The sequence below is a fragment of the Xiphias gladius genome, chromosome 7 (genome assembly GCF_016859285.1).
Source record: "Xiphias gladius isolate SHS-SW01 ecotype Sanya breed wild chromosome 7, ASM1685928v1, whole genome shotgun sequence".
Classification (NCBI taxonomy): Eukaryota; Metazoa; Chordata; class Actinopteri; order Istiophoriformes; family Xiphiidae; genus Xiphias; species Xiphias gladius.
The window spans coordinates 19340055-19350730 of NC_053406.1; the positions used below are offsets into that span (position 1 = coordinate 19340055).

Consider the following 10676-nt stretch of genomic DNA (forward strand, 5'->3'; position numbering starts at 1 on the left):
GAGTATACTGGTCTAGATCATTTTTGTGGTTGTTTGTATCAGAGTAGACTAAATATTAGAAACCTGTAAAGTATAACTAGGGCTGCAACTACTGATTATGTTCATTATCAATTAATCTGATCATTCTTTAATTTATTTGTTTCAGAAAATCTCAGAAAATCATGAAAAAGGTTCATCAAAATGTCTCAAAGGCCCCAGCTTGACATATTAGAACTGCTTGTTTTGTCTGATCAACTGTATATAGATAATTAATTAAGATATTCAGGTCACAGTGATACAAAACAAAGAGCAGCAGCAAATCATCTATTTTGAGAAGCTAGAAACCGACAATACTTGGCATTTTTGCTTGATGAATCTCAGTTATTGTTGGCAATTGCTTGCCGTTTGACTAATTGATCAACCAACAAATCATTTCAGCACAAAATGTGACACAAAACAATTGAACAGCACCACAAACCACACAGCCCCGAAATTGACTTCAGTTGAATCAACACATATCTTAAACAGTTTCAACAGAAACTGTACATTATAACTCTCATGAAGTTAGAATGTATTGCAGGGCTGTTCTACTAGACTGCATTAGTTTTAGCTAAACTACAGTAATAAACTAGCAACTGAGCGTTAAATGCTTACGTGACTTATAAGCATCTCATTTCAAAAGTGAGGACCAATTGTTTGCCTTTTTTTGTTCGTTTGCCTTTTAAATCATGAAGCACACTGTTGGTAAGTGACTACAAAAGGAAGAAACACACAACATAAAATTGTTGTGAAACTGACTTAAAATACATGGCAAAAGAAAATTTTTCCATTTGTTAACTTAGGACTATAAATTATGGCATGAAACAAAGGAGGCATGCGAGATAAAACCCCGATTGGATACATGCATATTCATTTTCCTTGAATGATGTCTGACAAAAGTGAGTCCGGTGAATGGCAGCTCTGTACACCAGTGTTTACTCAGCCGTCTGAGAAAAATTTCACCAGAAGAGGGAGACATGAAATCCTTGTGAAAATTAGCAAACAGCAGCTATGCTTTCCTTGCTCTTCTGTTCGCCTCTATAGGAGAAAAATTCAGTGCAACGCCAATATTGTCAAACATTATCAACCTTACGACCCCCGTGATATAAATTTCAGCTGTTGCTCCATCACATGCATTTTACACCACTGCTGCGATGCTCATTACTGTGTGTTTGATTCCCAGACACCTGTCAGATGAGCCAAATAGATCTGAGCCATTTCTTGGATTCTGCCTCGACAGGAATTTTCCTCCTGGCAGTTGTTCCCTTCACCTGGACTGTCGCTAATCCCACACATACATAATACATAAATGACCTTTGTATCAAATGTTCCTTTAGCTACGAGGATCTAATTAGTAATTTCTTTTCAATAGAAATTCAGTGTGTCTGTCTTTTGGGAAATGAAGTGAAGACCGGCTTTGATCTCTTATTTCTGAGAGTTCAAGCTATTCTCTCACCATCTTCAAATAGCACATCGTCCTCATCTCAGTTGTTAATTATTCTTACTATTTTTAACCTTTTTCTTTTCAAGCCACTCAAGTGTCACCTTTTCTACTGAACTTATAACAAAAAAAGATACAGAAAAATAATGTCAAAAAAACAGTCTGACTGTGAGCTGGTTAAAAGAGTGGAGAGAGGAGAAAGCCATCTGTCAGCAGGCAAACAGAACAAACTTCATTTTGTTCTTGAGTGTTGAGAGACGATAGCTTTGGATTCCAGATGACGGGGATTGACGTGATGTGAGACTTTTCAACAATCTGCAATAATGACCTTTTCTCCGAACCTACAAACTGTCAGGTAATAACCCGTCTCGGGTGAAAATGGACAATCTTTTGGCACGGGTGAAGAGCGTTGCCTAGCAACCCCCAGGTGTCCTATCAATAGTCAGCTTGGAGGTATCTCTGGAGATGCTCCCACCGACAAAGACCTGGTTCAGCTTGCTTCCACAGGCCCCATGACCCCCCTGGACAAACAACAGCTTCATTCTCTGCACCACTGCTGACCTCATTGTCTCTTTGTGAAGGGAAAATCCAGAGTTGCATTCTGTGAAATGGCAAATGGTGCATCAACTGCGAGCGGGACAGACCTCCCTACCTCCAGCACAGGCCTACAGATGAGCACGGACACCGCTACCTTTTCCTTAGGACTTTACGCAAGGAAAACATGGTGAGAAAAAGAGACTAAATATTCACTTCACCTTGCTCCTTCTGTCTAATGTAAGCAATCCTGACAACAACTCTCTCTAGCTGTCACTTTCACTTCCACCCACACAATTTACAGTAACAGCTGCTGTTTACACGTGTAGTGCTCACTTCAAACTTGCATCACACTTGTTTCTCCCACATTTCCTTATCTCTTTTTTTTTTTTACAATATATGTTCATCCTATGACCTATGCTGTACAGCTGTACTGAATTTCTAAACTGCTACTGCATTATATGCAACTCATGCTAATTCCAGAGGCCAAAATTACATGTTGAGCTACACTCAAGTGCTACAGTAATACAAGAGAGCAGATGGTATGATATTATTTAGATGGATTTTTGCACTGTAACTGTATAATACCAAGTCTGCTCTCACATCTACAGTATGGAGAGCTTCATTATAATTACTGTAAAATTCTCAATATGTTGCTTATAGAAAACAGCTGCTCCTTGGAGAGTTAAGGCCAACAAAAAACACGCACTCAAGAGTGAAAAAACCTTAAAAACAGGCATGCCAAGACTTAAGCTTGCCCAGTGTATCTCCCTCAGTGAGGAGGTATGAGACAAACACACACATCTGTACACACCTACATACATTTGGACTGGTCTGTGGCATCTTATATCCAGGATTACAATGCTGCTTATTAAATGTGACAGAGCCTGACAAGTGGATAGTTGCTGAGGAACAGATGGTCAGCAGGTAGTTTGTCGTAAGCAAACTTGCCGAAACTTTATCAAATAGGAAGGAGCTGTAATTGAGGTCTGACGTGCCTGCTGTAATTCTTGTAGAGTCTTGATGGAGACACATTATCAGTGATTGAGAACCCGACGGCTGTCAGTCATCCTTTTCACTCAGAGAAAACAGCGGGAGTCGCAGGGACCCAGAGAGTGCAGGGCTGGTTAAAAGGGATTCATTCTACGACTCACGGTAAGCTCCAGCAGTGCACCACCCGATGGGCATCAAACCTCCGACTATAACAGCAATCCTGCTTTATTAGTGAAAAAACACAGCTGTTAAAACACACTGCCCTAAATGTAAATGACAAGCCTAATTAAGACTTTGCACTGAATCCAACCAAACTGAATCTGCTGTGTGGTGTAAAGCAGTGCTTTTTATAGAAATGCCACAGTGTAGATTTGCTTTTCCACTGTTCAGTGTTGTGCATGTATAGAAGATATACATTCTGTTTCAGTGCTGTGTGTCAATTTGCTCTAGACAATCCTGGTTGAAATTATTGGCAGCCCTGAATTTTAAGTACGGAATTTAGAATATCTACAGAAATAAATGCAAATTAACCAATTTTGTATAATCAAAACATTTAAATAAAATATCCAATGTAACTGAAAAAAAGAAAATAAAAAAAAACAAAACTTGCATAATAGTGAAATAATACACTCACGAAATGTACCCCGGGCAGAATTATTGTCACCCTTCACTAATATTTGGTTGCAGAACCTTTGGCAACAGTGACAGCCTCTAAACGTTTCTTGTAGCCATCTAGAAGCTTCTTGTACCTGTCTGCTGGTAGCAGTGGAAGAGTGGCAGAAACTATGTGTTCAAGCTGTTTTAATTTTGCAGGAGTCCTTTTAGCAATGGCAGATTTCAGCTCTCTCCAGAGGTTTTCACCGGGATTTAGGTCAGGACTGATTGCTGGCCATTTTTAAAACAGTCCACTTTTTCCTTTTCAACCATTCGTTTGTCCTAGTGGATGTGTGCTTTGGGTTGTTGCCCTGCTGGAAGACCCAAGACCTTCACCTCAAACCTAGTTTTCTGACACTGGGTAACACATTTTAGTCTAAAATGCCTCGGTAATCTTCATGTTTAATCGTTCCTTTGATACATTCAATGCCTCCAGTACCAGAGGCAGCAAAGCAGCCCAACAGCATGATACAACCCCCACCATGTTTTACTGTAAGTAGGTTGTTCTTTTCTTTATGAGCTGCATTTCGTCACCTATAAACAAACTGATGCACTGCACTCCCAAAGAGCTCTGCTTTGGTTTCATCTGTCCATAGAACATTATCCCAGAAAGACTGTGGCTTATCTATGAAAGTTTTTGCAAACAGTAGTCTTGCCTTTTTGTGCCTTTCTTTCAATAGTGGTGTCCTCCTTGGCCTTCGCCCATGGAGCCCTACTTGGTTTAGTGTGCGCCGTACGGTACGGGCTGAAACCACAACACCAGATTGCTCCAGGTCAGCCTGAAGCTCCACGTGTTGCGTGGTGTTTTTTTCCACAATCTGCACCAACCTTCACAGACTTCTCTCATTGTGTTTCTTCTTAGCACCACGTCCGGGAAACGTCTTAAAAGTTTTATAACTGTGGAGCTTGATAACTGATGAAACAGGGATTTCAGGACCTTTGGCGATCGCCTTGTAGCCTTTGGAATTGTTATGTTTTCTGATAATAGCATTTCTGATGCTCTCTTGTCTTCGCCATTGTGAAAAAGAAACTGGAAACAATCAGCCCCTTTTTATGCAGTAAAACCATCATTCATTGGTTACTTCAGGTCATGTGACCACTGAAAATTAAGCACAGGTGAGTCTTATTTGTTTTTTATTTTGTTTGAGGGACTAATTTAAATTCACCAAAAGGTGCCAATAGTTGTGTCAAGCGTACATTTTTTTGTATTTTATTTATATATTTTGTATTTTTTTGGTTGTTCAGTAACTGGACATTTTATTAAAGATTCTGATTATACAAACTTGGTTAATTTGCATTTATTTCTGAAGATATTCTAAATTCTGTACTGAAAATTCGGGGGTGCCAATAATTTCAACCAGGACAGCTGGCATTTAATAATTCTGCTCAGCTCATATCTGGGTCAGAAGTCATTAACTTCAGTCTTAACTGTTGCTTTAGCTCACAGGCTGGTGAGGCTGCTGGCCGCAATGTGTGCAGTTGGGCTCCTGGGAGGCTTAGCTGTAGGTGTCTGGTTTCTAGGTGAGTCACTGTGTCTCAGAAAGAATCGCTAAATGAGCTTAACAGTAACCAGGAACTGGAAATGAATGTGCAAAGCATCTAGTTACAGCTACTCAAGCTCTACTACACGGTAGAGCTCAACTGATACTGGATTTGTGAGGTCAATACAACATTAGCTTTTGAAAATTGTAAAACATGATATTAGGGCTTTAACTAATTATTTTCATTGCTGATTAATGTGCCAATTATTTCCTCGGATGAACAATTAATTGTTCGGTCTCTGAAGCATCACAAAACACTGAAAAATGCCAGTCACAATTTTCTAATGCTCAAGGTGACATCTTCAAATTGTTGTCTTTGTTTTGTTCAACCAACAGTCCAAATCTAGAAGAAATATTGAATATCTTCATGTAAAACAATGTAAAGCTGATCATTTTCCTATTTGAGATGCTGGAACCATCAAATGGTTAGCATTTCTGCTTGATTAAAGGAATTAAATAATCGATTATCGGAATAGTTGCAGATTAAGTTGCTCAATCAACTACTTGTTACAGCTTCAATTCAACAACCATATATTGGCCAGTAAGTTTTTTGTTTTTTTTTAGCTAAATGCATAACAAATATTTTTGTAAAGAGTCCTTCAAATTAGTTTTTTTTAAATAATTCTGACCAAGACACATACTGAGCAGGACAATTTACAGCTGAACATAAACTTGTCAGTGCTCTCTGGTGGACAAACTATGTAATAATGACACTTGCTTCAAATTATTTCAAACATATCTTTAATATTTCTACAGTGACAATTCTTATTTGTAGATACCTAGATATCTGCAATAAGCCAATATTGGCCGATATATTGGCCTGGATGATACTGGCTACATAGTAGTGCTGGTCTGGTACTACTTTGTAGCACTGAATGATCCATTATTCCCATTTTTACTCCAGGTTAACTTTTAACAGGAAGTAAATTAATTCAGAACTATATCAGCTAAACAGAACCTACAGCTTTGTGGGTATGGGTTTAAAAGTAAAGATGCTAAAATTTGCTCATCAAACTGTTTGAAGGACCATGTCCTTGAATTAAATAAAAGGAACACTCCTATGAATTTGAATATTAAGGTCAATCTAAAATCAGTATATTGACTTTAATGGAAAATGTAAGAAAAAAAAATGTAGGAGCCAGAGTTTCTGGAGCAGGACTAGCATTAAGGACTTAAAGTCAGGATATGTATGATATGTCGGCTTCTGCGGCATCAGTTTTCTTTTTTCCAGTTGGTCTCTCTCAAGTCCCCCGGCAAAGATTTTAGAGCAGGCAAAAGGCTTAACAAAAAAAATAATAATAATAATTACAATGTTATATATAGTATAGTTTTAGTGAGCTTTTTTTCTCAACAGCAGCACTGCTAGCAATTACTTTCCTCTTCTGCAATGTAATATTTTATTGCTCTACAAGACAATCTTTGTCTGCTCTCTGTACTACTTCTTATCATTTGGTAACCTTCAGGGACAACATGTTTTTGCTGCTGATAAAATGACTGATTAACTATATCTTCACTACATACAGTCAAACTTCTACTGAGGCCTTCCTCCTCCCAGAGTCCAGTGGGACTTGGGGACACAAAGGAGACGTCTTTCTGCAATGTGACAGAGGATGTTTCTATGTCTGACCCCAGGAAAGGTCTGTGTTCCCTCTTCTCTTTGGTGTATGTTGGAGGCAGGCATCTGTTTCACTGTTTTATGAATTAAAAAACAGTGCAGGATTGTGTGGTTATGCGATTCATCATACTGGGGCAGGGTTCACCTCTGACGTGATTTTTAGTTGAACAGGAGCAAAATTATCATTGACCAGCTGCTTCTTGTTGCCTTTTGTTCACCCTTGATAGATGCCCAATGAGTGACATGAGAAAAAAAAGAGAAAAAAATTATACAAATTGACTACACTGTCATAGATACCGCCGTTTTTCCTAATAAGTTCCCGGTCATAGAAGAGGCTCTTTCATTACTGTTGACTGTGAGATGGTCTCTGGAAGGATTTTCAATCAATCAGGTTCAGTGTTTTACAGAATCAGCCCAGATAACTCCCTCCTGGAGATCCAGCTGGGGAAGCTGCCCACCTGGCTGCCGGTGTGCTACGAGAGGTGGAACTCCTCACTGGGAACGCTGGTCTGCAGACAGCTGGGTTATCTCAGGTTTGCTCTCCTGACAGGATTCCACACCACCTTAGCCCTTAACACTGATTTAGACCAGAGTGCCCACTCACTAACGTCTAGTTTAATCTTAGCCTGCTTTGCCAAGGTTGAAGGTTTATTTACGATCTGCTAATACCTCATTTGCAATCTTTCTTCACACCTTATGAGTCTGAATTATCTGAATATTCACTCCCACCCATTTTGCATATGCTCTCTTACCAGACTGACCGAGCATAAAGGAGTGAATCTAACTGATATCAGGCCAAACTATTCTGATGGCTTCATACAAATTACCTCAGAACAAAAGAGCAATCTGGAAAATATGTGGCAATTCAGGTAAGGCGATTTGTCTCAGTACATCATACTCATAATGATGCAGAGGAAACTATGGCTACTAACACATTCATTATGCATCATTAGTTATCCAATTTATTTTCATTTAGGGGGAGCTGTCGCACAGGGAAGGTTATCGCTTTGCAATGTTTTGGTGAGCAAACTAAACTTAACTTTTTGTTTGACTTTGCACCTAACACAAAGCCCTGTAATTCTTACCTAGCTCTTAGAAAAAACCTCCACATCAGTGACAGAGAGAGTGATTGATGCCACTTGCTGCAGCACTTTCTGACCAATCCAATTCAACTTGTGGATGAATGGATCTCTGTTTAGAGTGCGGGACACGTGCGAAATTGCCCAGGATAATTGGGGGAGTCGAGGCCACGTTGGGCAGGTGGCCCTGGCAGGTCAGCCTCTACTACAGCAACCGTCACACCTGTGGAGGCTCCATCATCAACAGTCAATGGGTAGTCACAGCTGCCCATTGTGTGCACAAGTAAGAGTGCTGACCTTACTAGCACTAAAAGGTCAGAGGCCAAAACCTCTGTGGAGGGGAACAATCAGTCATTAACAGCTGAAACCACACTCGGCACATGACAAGTCTCTCTCATCAGTATCTGCTTCTTCTTTGCTCTTCTCAAATGTCAGCTACAGGCTGCCTCAGGTATCTAGCTGGGTGGTCTATGCTGGTATTGTCACCCGCAGCTCGGCTAAAATGGCCCAGCAACCAGGATATGCTGTGGAGAAGATCATCTACAACAAGAACTACAACCACAGGAGCCATGACAGTGATATAGCCCTGATGAAACTGCGGACTCCACTGAATTTCTCCGGTCAGTCTGAGAGCCTCCGCAAAAGCTTTGCACACAACATACGACCTGAGACAGCGGCACAAGATAAAGGCCATGAGCACTGAAAAGAAAGCTTCGACACTATGGCCTCAAGTTTACCATTTTATTTTCGTATGCACAGAGAAACTTCCCCCTTCAGCAGATGAATGTGAAAACAGCTTTCTAGCACGAAACCCTGCACAAACATCATTCTGCACAGTGAAGCTCAAATGTCCAAGTGAGGTCGCAATAAGCAAAACACATTTCTGAATGAAGGGGGACTTTAGGGCCATTCTTAACAATGACTTGTGAACCCAACCGTATCTAGAGTACAAGGTAAACTTGAGGAAGCCCATTACAAGACAAAACAACAACATGACAAAAAATATGGTAGCGTGGAAGAAAAGCCTTAATGAAAGGATTTGAAAGAAAAAAATCATGATTTATTCCAAATGATCACGTTCCAACCTATTAGAATTAAAATAGGAAGAGGCAAGATTAATTACTTTCCCCCCCCTTTCACTAGATACGATCAAGCCCATTTGCTTGCCTCAGTATGACTATGATGTTCCAGGAGGTACACAGTGCTGGATTTCTGGATGGGGATACACACAACCTGACGGTGGTGAGACGCTACTGCAGCACTCTAGAACAAATTTACATCGGCTGCAAGTCTAACTCAAACATGACGACAGTGCGCTGTGCGTTGACAGAGAAGCCTTAAATATGCCTTTTCTCTCTCAGTTCACTCACCTGACACCCTGAAAGAGGCGCCAGTTCCCATAATAAGCACAAAGAGGTGTAACAGCTCTTGCATGTATAATGGAGAGATCACGTCACGGATGCTTTGTGCCGGATACACGGAGGGAAAAGTGGATGCTTGTCAGGTCAGATGCACGTTTTGAACACTACCTTGCAGAGGCGTTTTATAAAAGGGCTCATCTTCTTTTCTGTAATTTGCTTAGAATGAAACCCTGGCACATTAAAAGCTGAGTCAGTCTAAAATGAACAGAGTCTGTATTTTACCTTTCTAGGGGGATAGCGGGGGCCCTCTGGTTTGCCAGGATGAAAATGTGTGGAGGCTGGTAGGGGTCGTCAGCTGGGGGACAGGATGTGCTGAGCCCAACCATCCTGGAGTTTACACCAAAGTGGCCGAATTCTTGGGCTGGCTCTATGACATGATTGAGGTAAACAGACTATTTATAAATTCTGTTTGTACAGTCCAGAGGTACAGTACTTGTACTGTATTTGAATATTTGATGCTACTTCATATTTTTATTCCACAACATTTCAGAGGGAAATATTGTGCATTCTACTTCACTATGTGTACTTTGGAGGTCAAATGCATACAAAGCATGCAATCCTTTTATAAAATATGATATGGCAAAGTAAGTCCCAGAAAAACCAAGGAGACGTCTTCAAAATGCTCATTTTCTATGACCCACACTCCAAAACCAAAAAATGTCCAATTTACTATCATATCGGACAAAGAATAGCAGGAAATCGTTTTCCAGCCTCATGGGAGAAGCGGGAACCAGCTAATGTTTGGCATATTTGCATGAAAAATAACTTATGTGATTAATCGATTATGAAAATAGTTCCAGATTAATTTTCTTTTGATCGACTAATCATTGCAGCTCTAGAATAGAGTACCCAGCAGTGTTTTAAGTAGTTCAAATTAGCTTCACATTGACCAATATTACAATTCTGTTTACACAGTAAGTGATGCATCAATAATAAACCTAATCTAATTACACTCTGAAAGAGGCCATTGTGCTGCCTCACGAGTTCTTTTAATTTTGATGCTACATTTGGCTGATAATGCTTCTTTCCTTCTACTTAAATAACTTTTGGAATGCGGGATTTTTCTTATGGAGTATTATGTACATCGCGACTGTTACATAAACTAAAACATGACAATACCTCTTACACTGCTGCAGAAAGAACCAAATCGTTTCACACACACAGCCATCATCGCGATTTTTATAATCGGCGGCAACGAGGTGGAATATTTGAGATTATACAATGGAACACACCTGACAGTTTTTACGCTGAGTGCTAATAATGACCGTTTGTCTTTGCAGGATTACTGAGAGGAGCTCACGAAGCACAACCACGAGGAGGAGGATGCTACTGATATAACTGTTTGAGACATTTGAAAAAAATCCTATTTCATATTTTTAC

The 10676-nt window shown here is 40.0% G+C and overlaps 1 protein-coding gene across 1 annotated transcript; it reads left to right on the plus strand.

Moving 5' to 3' along the window:
- Positions 1 to 1736: 1736 nt before the first annotated feature.
- Positions 1737 to 10662, plus strand: tmprss5 (transmembrane serine protease 5). The gene is made up of 15 exons (XM_040131283.1): positions 1737 to 1756; positions 1967 to 2062; positions 2162 to 2183; positions 3010 to 3148; positions 5081 to 5161; positions 6705 to 6818; positions 7194 to 7329; positions 7552 to 7665; positions 7773 to 7816; positions 7996 to 8158; positions 8311 to 8495; positions 9019 to 9117; positions 9237 to 9379; positions 9527 to 9679; positions 10577 to 10662. Exons 1-15 carry the CDS (start codon positions 1737 to 1739, stop codon positions 10583 to 10585), a joined length of 1518 nt encoding a protein of 505 aa, XP_039987217.1. The 3' UTR covers positions 10586 to 10662.
- The last annotated feature ends 14 nt before the right edge of the window (positions 10663 to 10676 follow it).

What these genes read in the sequence shown, in the direction of transcription:
- tmprss5 (XM_040131283.1), top strand. Translation starts at nt 1,737, where the DNA reads ATGACGGGGATTGACGTGAT. An exon ending in AGACAGCTGGGTTATCTCAG is followed by an intron (nt 7,330 to 7,551) that starts GTTTGCTCTCCT and finishes CTCTCTTACCAG; the next exon opens with ACTGACCGAGCATAAAGGAG. An exon ending in ATACACACAACCTGACGGTG is followed by an intron (nt 9,118 to 9,236) that starts GTGAGACGCTAC and finishes TTTCTCTCTCAG; the next exon opens with TTCACTCACCTGACACCCTG.